Below are 17,018 nucleotides of genomic sequence, written 5' to 3'. Positions count from 1 at the left end.
CACAACAATTTGGCCCGGTAAAAAAAAGGCAGGGAATGGAAAGATCTGTTAAAATGGGTGCACAGGTGGTACTTTTGTTTTAGAGGGTAGACATTGCTCCAGAATGTTTTTCTCTCCCGGGGTTAAAAGGAGAAAATATTTAATATACATTTGAAATGATGGAGAGGCCAGGAAGGGGGGAAGAACCCTGTCTCTTTTGATATTACAAAATATATTTTAGTCCAGGGGTGCCCAAACTTTTTCAGCTCGCGAGCTACTTTTGAAATGACAGAAGGGAAATGTACTTTCGGCCGTTCGTAAACACATTTGATTAAGGCTGCGTTAGACACATATAATCATATCAATATAATTTCTAGTAGTAGTCTGGTCGCTTAATAAGTGGAAAGGAATGTGCAGACTACATGAATTTGTTTTCTACAAAGTACTGTGGAACAGGAGGTCCAGACAGGGAGGACATCTCAAGGCCGATGGGGAACGCGAATAACAACTCGTCATTGTGGTCCAGGGGAAAACCCAAACGAGGAGGAGATGACCATCAACCATCGACCAATCACCACACAATATTTTGCATGCTTGAATATTCATATTGTGTTTCTTTAAAACTGGGCAACCCGGAAGAATGTGTTGTCTTTGATGGTCACAAAGGCACACGAGTATTTTGGTGTTAAGGACCCCGGACCCAGGCGCCTCTATTAGCTTGCTTTGTCAGGATTAAACAATTGGTAAATTCGGCTTAATTGATCTACTGGTCTTCTCTTTGACAGAACGAACTCGCAAAATTGTGTGGATTTGGACATAACAATTCTTGTGTTAAGTGTTGATCGCAATTTGGAGTCAGATCAATAACTAAAATCCGTAGCCTAACATGACCAAGTCACAAAGATCTACCCACTAAAAAAAAAACTCATTTTATATATATATCATCTGTTTCTTACTTCTGCCACACCATTATGAAATCCACTGCCCTCAGCAAGTTCAAAGTATCCCAAACTCAAATTCTTGCAATCGCATTTTTATTACCCAGCAAAATAAATTCTTATATCTTATCCTAAAATCTTATCCTGTTTATCCATTTTTACATTTGGCACTTGTTTCTTGTACGCTGCTGTGACAAGAACATTTCCCCACTGTGGGATAAATAAAGTTCAATCAATCAATCAATCAATCAATCAATCAATCAATCAATCAATCAATCAATCAAACCCTGACCCGCCCATCATTTAAGTGCTTTAACGTGGGCAAATGAAGCGTAAGAGTAGCTTTGAAGTGACAGCTGAGACGGAAATACAAAAATAATACTGGCAGGCACTTGTCGTCTCATGAGGTATTTGCTCTAACAGCATTGCAGACATGTCTTGGAAGGCTTTTTTTTTTTTTTATCGGGGGGTCTTGGCCCTACTGGTGGTGTAGCACGCTGTCAGGTTTGGGGTAGCCAAACAGCTCAAAGTCTGGTTGGTAAAGCTTGTACAGCTCTGTCCTCATTGAAACAGGAATTTGGGCAAACCAGTCCCGTTCCCAGCTGGCCGCCGTTCGGTTTCTCGCCCCAGAGGGGAACCGCAGCAGGTGATCCACTTGCAAAAGCTTCAAAAGATGCTCGGCGTCCGTCTCCAGCGTTTCCAGTCGCCCGATGAAGTCGTACTTCACCTGGCATGGATGGCAGAGACGGTAAACCTAAAATAGAAAAACAAACCGTACAACTAACTTTCACCATTAAAGTAAGCACTTAAACCATATGTCAATCAAAACTAGGCATTGTTGTCTTTGGACTATGTTTACAAAAAGATTTACACCCGTATTTGCTAAGTGAGATATTGGTTGCAATCTCACAAGTGTGTCATTGTTGAAGCGAAACTGTATAAAATGGTGCATTTATTATAAGTAACACACATGCCAAAATAAAGTTGACATTAGCACACTGCGCACTTTATGGCAGCAATATAAAATAGTAGAATGTAAACATATGCATTCGGTCACTGGTACACCCGACTGGCATTTCGTTACAATCAAGCAGTGGCGGGAAGTCTGTACTTCAAGTATATGTACTTTAACTGAGTATTTATTTTGACAACTTTTGACTTTTATAGTGTGGTCCCCCTTTTCACCCCACAGTTTTTTTTGCTTCAATTACCATGGCGTGCACATCTTGGCCACCAGAGGGCAGTATGATGTCAACAGCCACACAAAAAAGAACTTGACAAACAATAATAGAAAGAATGTGAGTCACGTGTTTTGCTCGTCTACATGAGGCTGCACCATTACTGTTCAAATATCAGTTTCTTAACGCACATTTTCGATTTTGCAAGTTGCACTCGGGAAATGCGATGTCTCGTACTGTATTACCTGGCGCCAGTGTTCGTTAAAGACACTCTCCTTCTCCGTCTCCTCGTCCAGCAGGTACGAAACAAACTGCTGGAAGGTGGGTTTGATCCCAGACGCAAAAGCCTCAGCCGCCGTTTCCGGCAAACTCTCTGATAGGTTGCCGTAGCGACGCAGAATGACAGAGCCAAACTGGCGGTAGAAGTCCTCATTGGGCCTGATGGTCAAAACAGAAAATGAGTCGAATACGTCCGTCATGTCACCCAGTATGACTTTAGTTGTCGCACCTTCCAAACTTGTTCCTGAAGGCTGAAATTAGGCGGACAAAGGGGTCCCGTACAAACAGGAACTTGGTGTAGTGCTGGAGCTTGAGCGCCATCAGGTGGCGGGATAGAGAACCATAATGGCGCCAGAACCTGGTGGACACATTGACGTTTTTTTGTATTATTGTTCACCATTTTTTTGGCCTCCTCTTATTTATCCCTGGGGGGCACTGAGGTTCTCCCTTTGTGCTCAGACCAAAGCCATCTCTAATACTAAAATACTGCTTTGGCGCCATCTTGTGGCATCAAGGAACAAAGTCGTAGTGGCTTGGGTGAATGTATTATCATTATTTTAAAGGTTACAGCATCATTATGAAACAACATTTAATATACAAATAAGAAAATATTTTCTACCAAATGCACAAAGAAAGTGCTCATCCAATATTTGGACCCGGTTGAGGTCATCAATCACGCATGTGTCATACTTGGCAAAAGTGAGGTGAAGCGAGGAATTGTGTACGACGTCCGGAGGAACCAACTCCGGGTCAGTGTAAGGCTTTCCTGAGACGGGCGAGACCAGAGACTGGGCCAGTACCACCATCACCCTCTTCCAGTTGGTGCACGCCACCTGAGCAGACATTCAATACCAAATATTTTTGAAGTCGCAGAAACACATGTGATCATATTAGCTACCTTGGGAACATAGCAGTAGATGATTTGATGCGTGTCGTCGACTATCAGGTGGTCCAACTCCCTGTTTGGGATCTGCTCAAATGCACGGGTCCTTCCGGGAAAGTCCGTCCCCGAACACACATCGGAGATCCTCCGCTTCCTCGCAATCTGCTCTAGGCTTCCGTCCAAATCCTGAATCTCGTCCTCTTCCCCATTCTCATCCTCTCTTCCCGGCTGCAGCACACTTCTGTTGGCCCACGTGGTGCTGGATATTCCCGCAAAGGATGATGGGAGGGTGGGGGGCGGTTGCGAGCGGACCGTGGCAGTCTGAGGGCAACGCTCGTGTTTGCGGTCCCGCAGAGGGTAGAGGTTGAAGCCACCCACGTCGTCCCAGTAGGCGATGATGAGCAAGATCACGAAGAAAGAGCCCAGGATAAACGCCACGCGCAGGCCGTGCCACGTTCCCATGGTTAAAGTGCGGAAGCTCCGGGAGGGGGGGGGGGCGAGATTGGTGCAGAAAAGAGGAAGAGGTTATCTGAGCTCCATGGCGCAGGACGTCTATCACGGAAGGAGACGCTTCCTGCTCAGCAACTGCAGCTGACACAAGCAGGAAATGTGATTTCCATTTTGGCTTTTTTTGCAATAACAAACTGCTCAAGCCCGAGTATTGAGTGAGTGAGGTCATCGCGGTTTCATTGAAAGAACAAATCTTTTTATGTCATAAATTTGAATAAGATGTTGTAGCCTTAGTTGGGCTAAGCATTTCAAGAAGATTAAGAAAAAAAAGATGGCAATCTCTCAACATTGTGAGAAATCTTTTAGCAAGAAACATGAAGCTGTTGCACTCATTTGCTTTTGCCTGCAAATAGAGAAAATTTAATTTTAAATTGATGCACATTGAAATGCATAGGGGGGAAAAAAATCAAATATTCAGTGTGTTTTGCACAAAACTAGTTTTGTTCTTTCACAATTTACACCATCAAAATAAGTGGACTGCCATCTACTGGTCAAGCGTGGAATTACACCAATCCATAGGAGCATGACCAAAGTGAAGTTATCAACCGCACCAAAAATAAATCTGAAAAATAGCAAGACCGGAAACCGATACAATTTTGCAATCCACCAACCTTTTTTATACTAGTTTATTTAAAAATGTCCCAATGTACAAGGATCAACATAGAAAAATGTTAAAGTAGGACACCGTCTGGTCTCATGTAATCCGCAGTATTCCCACTGTGCTCTCTTCCCAACCAGTTTCTATCTGTCACTGTTATTTATCTCAATCTTAAAATGAACGACTCCATTTCGGATTGGGTTGTATGTGCCCTGCATGTGTACCTAATACCGTGTCAGACAAACGTCCTCTCCAGAACCAAGGACAAAATGTGCTCGCCAAAGTCTCCGTGTGCAGTGCATGGGAACAAAGCATGATTAAAACACAATGCAGTGACAGCGTTAGATCATTACACCACGCTCTATACGAGAGCTCTTTTTGTCTATTTTTGTAGGACGGGAGGGTGGAAGTGACCCGAGGGGCTGTGGGAAGTACAGTGGGCCTACTGTGGGCCCTCAGCTGCCACGGAGTTGTGAACAAACGGAGGCGAGGGGGGTTGATCACCTTCACTCGAGTCAGTCTAGACCAGTGTTTTCCAAATTTCCATCGGGCCAAGGCACATATTTTACATTAAAAATATCGTCACCCAAATCAAACAAACAAATACAAAAATGGAGGCCAAAATGAATATTTTTGGGGGGGCACCTAACCAAATGTGACAGTTTCGAGCACCGGTGTCAAAGTCAAGGCCCGGGGTCCAGATACGGCCCGCCACATCATTTGATGTGGCCCGCGAAGACAAATTGTGCACCAAATTTGTGTGTCATTACTAGAATTGCAAATTGCCTTCTCTTTTAAAAAATATTTGACCCGTTTTTACTCGTCTGATTTGAAAACGAGTTATTTGTCAGTTTGTTTTGTAGCTTTTACTGTATTTAAAATGAGGTGCTCATACATTTATTTGGGTTGACAGTCATGATGGCCCTCCGAAAGAAGCGATGACGACAATGCGGCCCGCGAGTTTGACACCCCTGGTTTAGAGTCAAGACTGAAATCTTTCTAGAGGGCGCTGTACATTGATTTAGATCCTATTTTTATTCATCTCTAAGGGTGATAAAGTTATATTACATTGGGATTTTTTTAAAGATATTCTTTTCAAACTGCTGTTAATTAGTGTTTTTATTTCCTTTTATTTAAGCGCAATGTTCATGTTCAATCCGTGTGTAACAAAAAAGTCCATTCGAAAAACAGTAAGGACATTTGAAGCAGAAGAGCCATGTTTTTTAAACTGTACTTGTAAAAAGTTTTTGAAGCGCGAGTGTAGGATTTTTTTTTTTAAATGATTATTGTATTTGGAAGCAAGAAAAATATCGGCTGGTGGAACGACTCGTTTTGCTGGTCAAATAAACAAAGACGCAGAGGACGCACGCACGCAAGCCAGCCAGCTCCTGGAAAAAAAGAGGAACTTGTTTTTGTTCCACTTGTGGTTTCTTTCCAATTCCAAACACTCCGTGTTGACTTCGTGCTTCTATTTGAAGAACAAACCACAAAGTGTCACATTGCACGCGCATCATGACGGACCGCGATATCTTATTATTGTAATCACCCCCCCCCCCCCCCTAAAGATTGCTCCTCTTCTTTTCTAAGCATATTTTGCGGCCGCTAAACGGGCTACAATGTGACCTTTCATGCGTAAAAACACTTTGGCGCTCTTCCTCCATCACATCCAGCGGCAACCGCCGAGAAAATAAGCTCAACTCTCCCCGTGAATCCTTTCATCTAGCTCCCTATTGAGAGAGGGAAGAAAGACCGCTTCTGTTCCCTTCACATCGTGGCGGCTATTCACCCTCCTTTAACATGACGTATATCAATCAATTCAATACATCCCGAATCGAATTGAGGGTTGTTGTTTTTTGACTTACCCGGCAGATGAGCTCCATGGTGGCCGGTCGACTGTCAGCGGTGTGTGGCCGTCCTTTAACCCCGTGGTGAGAGCTGCCAGGCGGGTAAGCTTTGTGGGGAGGGCTCGGGATGGGAGGCTGCTTGCCTTGCTGGATGGTGGATTCGGACTTGAGGCGGTGTGAGCGCCATAAGATGTTCTTCTCGCGAGATCTAACCCTCAAACGCGAGCGCGTACACACAAACACACACATACTTAAATACATATTTAAGAAGTGGGGGGGAAAGCTAACTTAAATACATACACATTGACGTGGAAAAAAAAAAAAAGCTAATAAAAATACAGTATGTTTTCAACGAACATGGGATACAATAGGGAGAGGTAGGACATACACCAAAAACTAAATACCGATCCGCAGGCAGAGGCGCTCCGGGGTACTTTTGCGCCGTGGGCGAATCAATCTTTTAATGGTGGTTGCAATATGAAGCATGTAGTTTTGGGGAAGAGAAAAACACCAGCAACACAGTGCAACACAGTCAACGTGTGCGTGCGCGCCAGTCATTAAAGCCCGAAATGTAACCGCCGTTTGCGAATGAGCTCATTCAAAACAAAGATTGATGACTTTATTGAATATAGGGGAAAAAAAGAGAACAATCGAGCAGCATTGAGTTCAAACAATCAAAGGAAAAGCAAATCTAACTCCATGAGCTTAATCAATGACTAAATGCGCCAAAACTTACCTAACTAAATGCGCCTACAGTGGCAAATGTAAGCTTAATCAACGACTAAATGCGCCTATGGTGGCAAATCAATGGTAGTAGGATGCATGCAGAGACCAATCAATGGCTGGTGGGCTGGCTGGCTGGCCGGCCGGCTTTTTCTGCCTCCACCTTCAGCTTGCTGCTGTCTTCTAGGCGGCCAGCTGAAGCAGCAGATGCACCAGGGTGACCGTCACCAGCAGAGCAGGTGAGTAGGACAGGCCGCCGACGCCGCTGCCTTCCTTGGGCTTCTCAGTTGGCTTTTTGCCCTCACTGGTTCCTGACTCATCTGAATGGGAGAATGGCAATTGGAAAAGGTCAAGTGGCAACGTTTGAACTTGCCGCACACTTTGGCGCGCAGTACTGCGAGTGCGGTTTGTAAAACAAAACGTGCTGCTGAAAGGGCTTGCTTATTGGTTGGTTTCCACTGCCAATGAAATGCAAAATGTTTTCGGGTCAATCAAAGCTTTTCGGCTCTCGTAGCAGTGAGTGGATTGTCTTGCAACATCAAACTCACCCGGAACGCTGACAGCAAAGAGCACAGTGTTGCTGGTGTCGTAGGTGGCCTTGTAGGTTCCCACGTCGGCTGCTTTCAGGGCCTCGAGTTTCAGACCTACGTCTTTGGCTCCTACTTTCTGGTTGCCTACGGGGAGGTCTCCGCCCACTTTCTCCCAGGTGACAGTACCAGTAACTGTGTCTGAGATTCTCAATTTGAGTTTTTCTCCCAGCTTGCCGGGGCACTCCACGGTTCCCGTGGCGCCAAAGCAGTCGGCCACTGCCAACACAAGAAAAGCAGATGTACATTCTGGTAACACGGGCTGGATTGTGAGTGTACATTTAGCAAAATGTTTGGTAATCATTTGGCTAAGGTGCTGTCATGTGCACCTTCTTGTTTTTCTGACTTGCTCTTTTGTGGCTTGCCAAGAGAATCCAAGCCTGCAAATGTGTGTGCGCGTGCGCGTGCGTGATTGTGCCTACGTCAATATATGGTGCGCAAAAAGCTTTCGCGTGGCGAGCGGCTTTCCTGCAACATCAAACCTTGGACGGAAAACTTTTCATTTTCTGAGCCGGTGGGGCCGCCCGTGAACTCTACATCGTCGCCTTCGTCGTCCAGGTTCTTGACCTCCAGGATAGCCTCGGTGACTGGACCGTACTTCTTTTTATCGGCCGTAATCGCGTTCGTGTCCGTGCCCTTCTTCCAGGAGAATGTGGTGCCAGTTTGGCCTGAGAGCCCCAATTCGATGCTGCCACCCGGCTTGCCCTGGCACAGGGCGGGTGTGGTTATGCCACCCAAGCAGTCCACCACTGGCAGCACAAGAAAAGCAGAATCACTCACTCGCAAAGTACATTGGAGCAAACAAAGACTGTGGCGCTAAGTGGAGCCTTTGAAAAGGCCGCCGAGATGTTTTGCTATTTTGGTCAAATTTTGGACATTTTTCTCCAACTTTTCTCCTGAGCATAAGAGAGTTTCCCTGTGTGGAGTGTGTGCGTGTTGTCCCTGTGGGCGTGCCTTTCCCCCCCACATTCCTAAAACATGCGAAGGAAACGGGGCACAAGAAGCTTTCGTGCGGCCAGCGGCTGTCTTGCAACATCTAACCTTGGACCTCGAACTTTTCCTCTGGTGATATCTTTGTGGCTTTGTACTCTCCCTTGTCGGTTTCTGCCAGGGTATTGATCGTCAGTTCCTCGTCTTTCCCACCACTCTTCACCAACTTGTTGCCGTCAATAGTAAGTGCGGAACCGTCTTTATGCCACTCGACATTCGAATTAGCGGCATCAACGGAGGCTTTGATTTTCAATTTGACCGCTCCGCCCTTCTTGCCCCTGCACTGCACAGTTTTGCCAGCAGTAGAGTCGCCCTTGCATACTGGTGTCTCCGCCGCCAGCACTAGAAAAGCAGAAGAGGGCAAAGTATCACCCACTCTGGTGTGGTCTGTGTGCAAAGTACACATTTGAGGAAAGCATGTTAGACGCTACTTGCCATGTTCATTTCTGAATCTTAATTTTGCCATTGTCAATTGTTGTCTTTGTTATTTACGTTACACCACTGGATCCAAATTGAATGTGTCTGTCTTGTCTTCTTTTCTATGAGTGCTTTGAAATGTTAAACAAAGGGAACATCTTTCGATGATCTCTACTCCTCCCCACCACCAAGTTCTGTTTGTAAAAGCAAAATGTGATTCCCTTGCTTTCTGAATGAATTATTTTTTACTCTATACCATGAGTGGTTGTCAATGTTTGTTTTGAACGAAAAACGTCATGTTCTGTGTGAAAATGCAAGATGTGATTATTAGCCTTTTTTTTTTGTAAAAAAAAAAAAACTATTCTAAATAGTGTATACCGATTGCAATGAATGTTTTGTTTTGAATAGGTTGTCTTTGAAACTAAATTAACTTTTGGATTAAAGGGAGAAAAAAAAAACATGTGCTGTTTGAACGCAAACTGATTCCTTTTTTTGTTAAAAAAATATCTGAATTTATTCTCTATAGTGTAGACCGTTTGCAATGAGTGGTTTTAAATGTATTCTTCTAAATAGGTCTTCTTTGAAACCAAGGTAACATTTTGATTATCTTCAGTTTGAACATGCAAAATGTGATTCCCTTTGTTTAAAAAAAATCTGAATTTATTCTTTAAAGATGATAGCATTTGCAATGAGAATGTTTCCACGTTTTGATTTTTTTTTTTTAAAGCCTTTCTTTAAAACCATGTCTTCTAATTGTTTGAAAAAAGGTCCGAATTTATTCTTAACAGTGTATATCATTTGCAATGATAGTTTCCACGAGTGGTTTGAAATGTTTTTTTTTTTTTTTTTTTTTAAATAGGCTTTCTTTGAAATCAAGGTAACACATTTTAATGATCTATATTCAAAAAACGCCATGTTTGGTTGGAAAATTTATAATGTGAATCCCTTTAGTTGTTTAAAACAAAAATCGGAATTCATTCTTAATGGTTTGCAATGAAAGTTTCCATGGGTGGTTTTGATTTTTTTTTTTTTTTTTTAATATAGGCTTTCTTTGAAATCAAGGGAACATGTTATCTAGATTAAAAAAAACGCCATGTTCTGTTTGAAAATGCAAAATGTATTTCAATTTGTCTACAAAAATCCGAATTTATTCTTTATAGTATATAAAAGTAAAGTGATGTGGTAGAGAAAAAGCAAGGCGCGCGCGCGCACACAACAAAAGCGTCGTCTCCTAAATCCAGTTTTATCGTGCGCCTAAAAGCTTGCGCAAAATGGTTAGCAACATCGTAATTGAATTCAACGGCCTTACCTTGCCCAAATTGCTCGCTGTACACGAGCACCAAGCACAGCAGCTTGGAGAAGTTCATCTTCTTTCGAGGATGACTAGGAAGGGAGGGAGCGTACGGACCTGATGGTGCTGTTGCTGGAGCTGGAGCCGCGTGAAGAGGTGCGAGCAGGCGAATCCACTGAACAGAACGAGCCGAAATAAACTCAGCGAGCGAGCGAGCTTCCTATAAAGCTCTCAATCGCCGTCATCTTCAATGGCGCTTCGAAAATTTGCACATTTGTTGCTCGTTCATTGGCTGCATTTGGGAACTTTATGACGAGTGCGTGCGTGCGTGCGTGCGTGCTACACGGACGCAAAAGCGGCCGCGTAACCTTACATAACCCCCTTTGTCTTACGCCATACAGCTGCCTGCTAGTCTCCTTTAAGTCTTTGCAAAATTTCATAACTGTTGCGGTTCCGAGTCACGACAAGCGGCACGTTTTGTCCTTCCAGAAGTCTTTTCGATTCTTTTCCAACTCCACTGAACAGATACACAGCCGTCTCCTCGACATTCGAGTGCCCCTTATTCCGGTGGTGCCTTTAGTGGCAGTAGTAGAAATCGTTGCGACCAAAAAGACATCCAACCCAATTAAGAGATAACTAAAAAAAAAAAAATCACAATGACAACGATTGTGGGCACACACAAAGACCATAAAGGAATGGAACGTCACTGAAATAGCCTCTATGGGTTCACTTGCGTACCATTGGTGGCATGGCTTGTTTTTCTTTCGTGAGATGTGGACATCTTAAGCCCGAAATTGTTTGTGCACGACGGTGTGTAAGCAATGTACAGGCCATCATTCGGAAACAAATCCTGCAAAAAAAAAAAAAATCTATTTTAACAATATTGACGTGGGGATTCATTACGATTTTGTTCTCGCCACTGATATTCATGCCGGATTGTTTTTTTATTGTTCTGTTGCAAGTCAAACACCCAAAAAATCTGACGTTGATGGGTCAAATTCACAAATTGCAATGGGGGAATTTGAGTATATGTTTCAGCTATTAAAACTACCGTATTTTCCCAACTATAAGGCGCACCTTCAATGAATGGCTCATTTGAAAACTTTGTCCTTATATAAGGCGCACCGGACTGACTATAAGGCGCACTATTAATGCCTCATGTCAGATTTTAAATCCAAATCAAATCCTTCTCCATTTTATCTTTTTTATTTCAACTTCAGACGTAACAAATTACTTTATAATCACAAAATAATGACCCATTGTCTTTTTGATTCATGATTCGTAGTCTTCAGCGGGCCACTTATGATTGATTTCATGACACAATGCTTCGGGCCAGTTTCAATTTAGGAATGTGGTCCATATATAAGGCGCACCGGACTATAAGGCCCACTGTCGGCTTTTGAGAAAATTTTAGGTTTTTAGGTGCGCCTTATAGTCCGGAAAATACGGTACTCTGAACGTGTAGCAACGTCTTCTACGTTTACACGGCAGTATTTGGAAAATGTGCCTTGCGATTGGCTGGCAACCAGTTCCGCTGCAAATGAAATCAAAATATCAAGTCGTGATAATAAAAGTTCCACTGACAAAGGCAATAAAAAGACAATGCAATCTCGTCCGACTGTTTATTTAAAGTTATTCCCGCTGCGCACCCCCTCCCTGTGTGAAAGGCGAGTCTGAAAGGAGGAGGATACAAGCCACTATAGCGCCACATCAGCACATTCACTAACAAGGCAATATGTTTAGCTCCTCCACACGCCGCCGCTAAGGCACTCTGCGCCGCACGCCGACTAAACGTCAGCATGACGACAGAGGCCATTTCTGGAACTGCTCCCGACTCCAATTAAACAACAGGGGGCGCTATTAGTAAATATCAAGTTCCACGAAGGGCGAGAAAACTGGGGGCAGGTGATTGAGTCCCTTTATGTGGCCGTTGATCCGCCAGGCGTGCTCTGATGATGTCACTAGAAGGTGAATGTTGAGACTCGGGACGTCGAAGCCCAAAATTCACAGCGTGGTGGTGGTCGTCGTCCTTCTCCAGTCAATGACGCCGCTTTTCTCTTCCACACAAAAACGGATGGACTGTGCCGGAGAGAAAATAAAGTGTATTTTGAAAGGTATCAACGGGACCGGAAAATTACGAGGTCATCAAATCATAGATCAAATCTATTGTTTTAGCAATCCGTTCGACTTCCACTAACACTTTCAATTCTACGACGTCAAACATCATTTTGTTCTCCTCGGCATTGCAGCAGCGTCAATCAACCTCGTCGGTACCTGCGTAGGGGACTACAGATCTCCGATGGGAATGGTTTCTTCGTTGATAAAAAATTCAATGGTCTCCTCCTCCCAGTCGTCCACGTTGCTGTCCGGCTCGTCAGTGTCAACTCCTAGAACAAGCGTGAGAAGACGCAAGTTAGCATACAGGAGCAGAGCAATGAGGTAATCCATACTCAAGAGATTCGAATTGCAGCCCCACCTCCTCGGAGCTCCATGCGGGCCTCTTTCTGCTCCTGATAGATCTGCAGTGCCTGCTCCCTGTAGCGGCGGTACTCGTCCATCATGGCCCTTCGCTTGTCCACCAAGTCCTACTCACACAGACATGAACATTGACGTGCAGTGTAATTCGATGAGTTGCAAACTTGCGTCCAATTGTTGTCGCCGAAATGCGAGTATAATAATAAAATAAAAAAAACAGACCTTTGAAGCCTTGGACTGGCTCAAACGATCCTTCTGCTCGAAGATTTTGGAGTATTTCTTCAGATCTTTCTTGATCAACTTCAAGAGACACAACAATGGAGATCATTTTTAATGATCCGAAAGCAGAAAAACATGAGTCTAGTCTTCAATTTTTACTTCGTTTTTTTCCCCCCGACAATTATCCCAAAAATTGCAACATATTTTTTTTTCCCGACAAATATTCGACCAAATATTTTTTCCAATACATTTGATTTATTATCAGAACGGTGATAGATTACAGCATGTCTTCGGTTGCTGCCAAAGGATCGTAACGCTGTCATAAACCGAGGATCCCTTTGTGCTGTTATGTCGAAAAAAAAAAAGTCCTACCTTGATTTGGTCTGCACTGAGCAGGCTGGGGGGTCGAGGTCTCCACAGCAATTGGCAGAAGCGATCCATGGCGTTCTTTTGAAGCAGGCGACCCTGGAATGTCCACAGCCAGTAAGCGTTGTCCATCTACAAGACGGGGAGGGGAGATTTAAAGATAAGGAATGGCGGGGCGTTCCGACGGGCAGCGGAAGGTGTCCCCGGCACCTTGTTGCTCCAATAGGAGAGAGAGGTGACCACGTAGCGTCCGGTGGGGTCCCACTCCACATCGGAGGCCGAGTAGTGCTCTGCTATGTTCATCAAAGTGCAGTCGGATGTGTCCACAAAGGCTAGCGCGCCGTTCATACTACAGGAGATAAAGGGCCAAGCCAAATATTAAATGAGGTGCCGCACAAATAGAGCACAATCATCAGGTTTTTTTTTTTTTAAACACAAAAACCAACTCAACTGACCTCCTGAGTCCAGCCAGAACCAAGAACTGTCCCTGGGGGCTCCAGAAGATGCTATTCGCTTGCTGCTTATCAAACATCTCTGAAGAAGCCAAAACAATTGCACTTAGCGACGCGGTTACGCACGTGCAAACGCTCTCTCCGTGCCGTGTGGTCAACATACTTATGAGCTCGATCTTGCCGTTGTTTTTGACGTGGTAGAAGGAGACGTTGATCCTGGGAGACTCTCCGTGGAGCACCGCAAACTTGCTGCCGTTGGGCTCCCACGCAAAGGCAATGATGCTCTCTGTTCGAGAAAGGGGTGTTTAATCGCCGCGTGCTTTTGTTTGTGGTTACCCCGTAGACGTCGTTCTTGTCTACCTTTCATCTCCACCACATCAACAGGAACTTGTTTCTCTCTCATACGGAAGATTTCAAAGTTTGTCACCACGCCCTGAATAGGACAATTTTTTTTTTTTTTAAAAAGCCATTTCAACTTACATACAGTAAAGCAAGTCATCATTGTCAGATTTCGCCAATCTTTCGAGAAAGCAGATTGATGTATCTTTTGTATTTCATCAAAACAAAAAGATTTAAAAACGTGTTTTTTTGACTAAATCAAACAAAAATTGTATCCGATTGATCGGCAGAATAATCGATGGGAAAAAAGCAAGCCCGTGTTTGCTTTGTTCCGTTCCCTTTCGCTGCATGTACCTGTGTCCCTTTGGGAGTCCTGTCCACCTTCACGCACAGGTAGTCTCCATTCCTCTGCCAGTGCAGCTTGCAGTCCACCACGTTGAAGAGGTTGCGCACTCGGATCTCCTGGCGGGAAGGCAGCTGCATCAGAGTCACCCTGGCCGGGATGTCCTTGTCCTCAGGCACCCAGAACGCGAGGATGTTGTCGCCCGGAGACCACGAGAAGTCCCTGTGTGTTCAGACGTACAAAATTTGAATTTTGAGAACGCTTAAAGCATGCGGAGGAAAAAAACCCTTACTTGATTCCGCTGATCTTAAGGCTCTTCTTGTCGAGCAGGCCCATTGACTGAAAGCGACACAGGGAGTGTTTTGAATAAAACATTTCACATAACTCAAAGTCTCCTATTTCATCTTCTTACTGGAGTCTCATAGATGCTCAGTGTGTCTGGAGTCATCCTGGCAAAGAACTTTCCATCGTGGCTCCATCTGAAAACAAGCAAGCCGTTTGAACTCGCAGCGAGAAGCATTCGAGGCTTATTATGAAACTGCGACGAACGCTCACTTGAATATGGGCCAGTGGGCGGCGCTCTCGCAGTGGAAACCTCTCTTCTTCTGGCCTGTCAGAATGTCCCAAATGATGATGGCCTGCGGGTCCTCTTTGGTGTCCATCAGCGGGCTAAAGGTCACGACGTACCTGCACGACACCAGAAACACAAATCATCGAAGGAGATGTTTGGCGACATTCAGCAGTAAATCCAAACGTGGAAGCCTCGCGCAACTTTTTCACCTCTCACAAGGCGAGAAATCGATGAGGGACACGCCCTGATGGCTGAACCTCTGAATCTGCTTGAACTTCTCACCGCCCCACAAGGCGATGCCCCTTTGGTGGAAGGTGGCCAAGTAGGTGCCTTTGGGAGACCAGCGCACGTACGTCTCGGTCCAGCGCTGCATCCAAACACAGAAGTGGGTTTGTGATTTTGCCCCCCCCCCTCATAATGTATTGACATCTAATCACATACCGCCCTTTCTTCAGAGACGATCGGATCTTTAGCATCATTGGCGAAAATGGCCGTCCGCTCACCAGCTTCGTAGATCACACTGTACTGGTCCCGGCAGTCAGGGTCTTCGATCCAATGCCGCATGTTACCCTGAACATACAAAGCGTTAAGCTGCAACGCACAACTGTTGCGATTCACACTTAGTGGGCTTGTTGAGTCCTTCAATTTGACACCACTGAATAAAGAAAGAGAGTAATTAATCTCCACACTTACAAAGTCTTTAAATGGCTGCTTTTCCGGAGTTTCCCATTCATCATTAATGGTCATGTACCTTTAACACATAAAAAATATGAGATTAACTTAAATACATCTTCAATTTTGGGGGGGATTTAGCAACGCACTTGTCAAAGTCGGTGAAGAGGTTGACCCTAAATGTATGCTGCTTGTCCAGTTTGTAGCCGTCTGCGTTTTTCACCGCCTCCAGAGCCTGGTTGGGCGAAGAGTACTCCAAAAAGATGTAACTGGTAGAAGAAATACATCGATTATACATCTCTTCTTCAGTCATCAGAAAAAGGAGATGTCCTACCCTTTGGTCGTGCCATCGGTCTCCGGGTAGAACTCGGTGGTGATCTTTCCAAACTTGGAGAAGATTTTATGGATGACATTTTTGAGCTTTTCTAAACGCTCTGGGCCAACCTGCGGGACGTTGTCCACCACCACCACGGAGTCGATGCCGTCAGCCTCCAGGGGTTTCTTCTTCAGGATGTCGCCCAGCAGCTCTGTAGGGAAAGATGAATGAGAATATGTTCAAAAGCTCAGTGAGGCATTAGCATCCACTGTGCATACATTTAAATCGTGATAATTCATATTGCACTTGTTGGAAGTAATCGTACAAAAAAACAACAACAACACAGTGGTACTGTAGAAAAGCAAATCCCAACCAATGTAGGCCAGTAATGTCAGACCTTGGCTATGGTTCTGGTCCACGCTCACGGACCTTACATCGTCATCATAACAATAATCAGAAACTTCTTTTATAGTTTAATGCTTAATTAAAGCTCTTGAATGCATCGATTCTACCATTGAGGAAATCGAGGAAGTAATTGCGGTATTATAATACAGCTGTTTCAATGGAACCTAGACGTCATATTTTAAACATGAATTTTTCCATCACAAAATATTTTATTCGAGCTCAAGTATTTTTATTTTATTTTAACCATGACAATGTGTATATGACATAACACGCTGGATACTCTAACTCGAGAGTGCAGCTAATAATGCTAACAGGCCGTAAAGCCGGCGATTTTCCTGCCTCCACTCACCCTCGTCGTCGACGTCATCCTCGAAGTCCTCCGGGTCACTAAAGGACGGCTCTTCTTCCTCGTACTCTGGGTCATCCACCATATCCACCGTTTCTTGCATTTAACACGGTTAACGGGACGTGCTTGCTCGTGGCCACGAAGTTATCGGAGAGAAAAACGGGAGGCTGACAGTCTTCGACCGGCTTGACACCATGTGCGGTATCAGTGAAAATGGACGATGTGACGGAAATGTGGCACAGGAAGCAGTTCTCAAACCAGGAAGTGAAGCTGGAATTTGGTAGATTTGTATAACAT

The 17,018-nt window shown here is 44.5% G+C and overlaps 3 protein-coding genes and 1 long non-coding RNA gene across 6 annotated transcripts; 1 reads left to right on the top strand and 3 right to left on the bottom strand.

Annotated features, from left to right (window-relative positions):
• Positions 1-996: 996 nt before the first annotated feature.
• On the bottom strand, positions 997-3,719 carry LOC133151003 (carbohydrate sulfotransferase 12-like). 2 transcript variants are annotated; one of them, XM_061273700.1, is made up of 5 exons: positions 3,273-3,719; positions 3,065-3,207; positions 2,604-2,732; positions 2,341-2,533; positions 997-1,671 (listed from the first exon to the last, which is right to left on the bottom strand). In XM_061273700.1, the coding sequence occupies exons 1-5, from the start codon at positions 3,717-3,719 to the stop codon at positions 1,396-1,398; spliced, it is 1,188 nt and encodes a 395-aa protein (XP_061129684.1). In that variant the 3' UTR covers positions 997-1,395. The 2 variants fall into 2 exon arrangements, with proteins under 2 accessions (XP_061129684.1, XP_061129685.1); XM_061273701.1 differs by having other exon boundaries at positions 997-1,644.
• An 18-nt stretch (positions 3,720-3,737) lies between these two features.
• LOC133151007 (uncharacterized) lies at positions 3,738-7,247 on the top strand. The gene is made up of 3 exons (XR_009713846.1): positions 3,738-3,866; positions 6,235-6,311; positions 7,120-7,247. It is a non-coding gene; the product is annotated as an uncharacterized LOC133151007 (long non-coding RNA).
• LOC133151006 (uncharacterized) lies at positions 6,815-10,773 on the bottom strand. Of its 2 annotated transcripts, XM_061273704.1 has the most exons (5): positions 10,236-10,773; positions 8,561-8,851; positions 8,002-8,268; positions 7,481-7,738; positions 6,815-7,252 (listed from the first exon to the last, which is right to left on the bottom strand). In XM_061273704.1, the coding sequence occupies exons 1-5, from the start codon at positions 10,291-10,293 to the stop codon at positions 7,116-7,118; spliced, it is 1,011 nt and encodes a 336-aa protein (XP_061129688.1). In that variant the 5' UTR covers positions 10,294-10,773; the 3' UTR covers positions 6,815-7,115. The 2 variants fall into 2 exon arrangements, with proteins under 2 accessions (XP_061129688.1, XP_061129687.1); XM_061273703.1 differs by lacking the exon at positions 10,236-10,773 and having other exon boundaries at positions 8,561-9,252.
• Positions 10,774-11,825: 1,052 nt separating this feature from the next.
• eif3ba (eukaryotic translation initiation factor 3, subunit Ba) lies at positions 11,826-16,958 on the bottom strand. The gene is made up of 19 exons (XM_061274932.1): positions 16,725-16,958; positions 15,989-16,181; positions 15,804-15,923; positions 15,676-15,733; positions 15,424-15,552; positions 15,192-15,349; positions 14,967-15,098; positions 14,824-14,890; positions 14,704-14,750; positions 14,423-14,633; positions 14,090-14,162; positions 13,893-14,015; positions 13,733-13,811; positions 13,488-13,626; positions 13,284-13,409; positions 12,915-12,992; positions 12,694-12,802; positions 12,492-12,604; positions 11,826-12,296 (listed from the first exon to the last, which is right to left on the bottom strand). Exons 1-18 carry the CDS (start codon positions 16,822-16,824, stop codon positions 12,504-12,506), a joined length of 2,043 nt encoding a protein of 680 aa, XP_061130916.1. The 5' UTR covers positions 16,825-16,958; the 3' UTR covers positions 11,826-12,296; positions 12,492-12,503.
• Positions 16,959-17,018: the final 60 nt, after the last annotated feature.

The sequence above is a fragment of the Syngnathus typhle genome, linkage group LG3, assembly GCF_033458585.1.
Source record: "Syngnathus typhle isolate RoL2023-S1 ecotype Sweden linkage group LG3, RoL_Styp_1.0, whole genome shotgun sequence".
NCBI lineage: Eukaryota > Metazoa > Chordata > Actinopteri > Syngnathiformes > Syngnathidae > Syngnathus > Syngnathus typhle.
The sequence above is the reverse complement of the archived record's forward strand: the minus strand, read 5'-3'. Positions and strand labels throughout refer to the sequence as shown.

What these genes read in the sequence shown, in the direction of transcription:
- LOC133151003 (XM_061273700.1), bottom strand. Translation starts at nt 3,719, where the DNA reads ATGGGAACGTGGCACGGCCTGCGCGTGGCGTTTATCCTGGGCTCTTTC. An exon ending in TTCAGGAACAAGTTTGGAAG is followed by an intron (nt 2,534 to 2,603) that starts GTGCGACAACTA and finishes TTTGACCATCAG; the next exon opens with GCCCAATGAGGACTTCTACC. An exon ending in TTAACGAACACTGGCGCCAG is followed by an intron (nt 1,672 to 2,340) that starts GTAATACAGTAC and finishes TTTCTATTTTAG; the next exon opens with GTTTACCGTCTCTGCCATCC.
- LOC133151006 (XM_061273703.1), bottom strand. Translation starts at nt 8,915, where the DNA reads ATGTGTACTTTGCACACAGACCACACCAGAGTGGGTGATACTTTGCCC. An exon ending in GGAAAAGTTCGAGGTCCAAG is followed by an intron (nt 8,269 to 8,560) that starts GTTAGATGTTGC and finishes TTGTGCTGCCAG; the next exon opens with TGGTGGACTGCTTGGGTGGC. An exon ending in TGAAAAGTTTTCCGTCCAAG is followed by an intron (nt 7,739 to 8,001) that starts GTTTGATGTTGC and finishes TTGTGTTGGCAG; the next exon opens with TGGCCGACTGCTTTGGCGCC.
- eif3ba (XM_061274932.1), bottom strand. Translation starts at nt 16,824, where the DNA reads ATGCAAGAAACGGTGGATATGGTGGATGACCCAGAGTACGAGGAAGAA. An exon ending in CTTAAGATCAGCGGAATCAA is followed by an intron (nt 14,634 to 14,703) that starts GTAAGGGTTTTT and finishes CTGAACACACAG; the next exon opens with GGACTTCTCGTGGTCTCCGG. An exon ending in GCCAGTCCAAGGCTTCAAAG is followed by an intron (nt 12,803 to 12,914) that starts GTCTGTTTTTTT and finishes CTGTGTGAGTAG; the next exon opens with GACTTGGTGGACAAGCGAAG.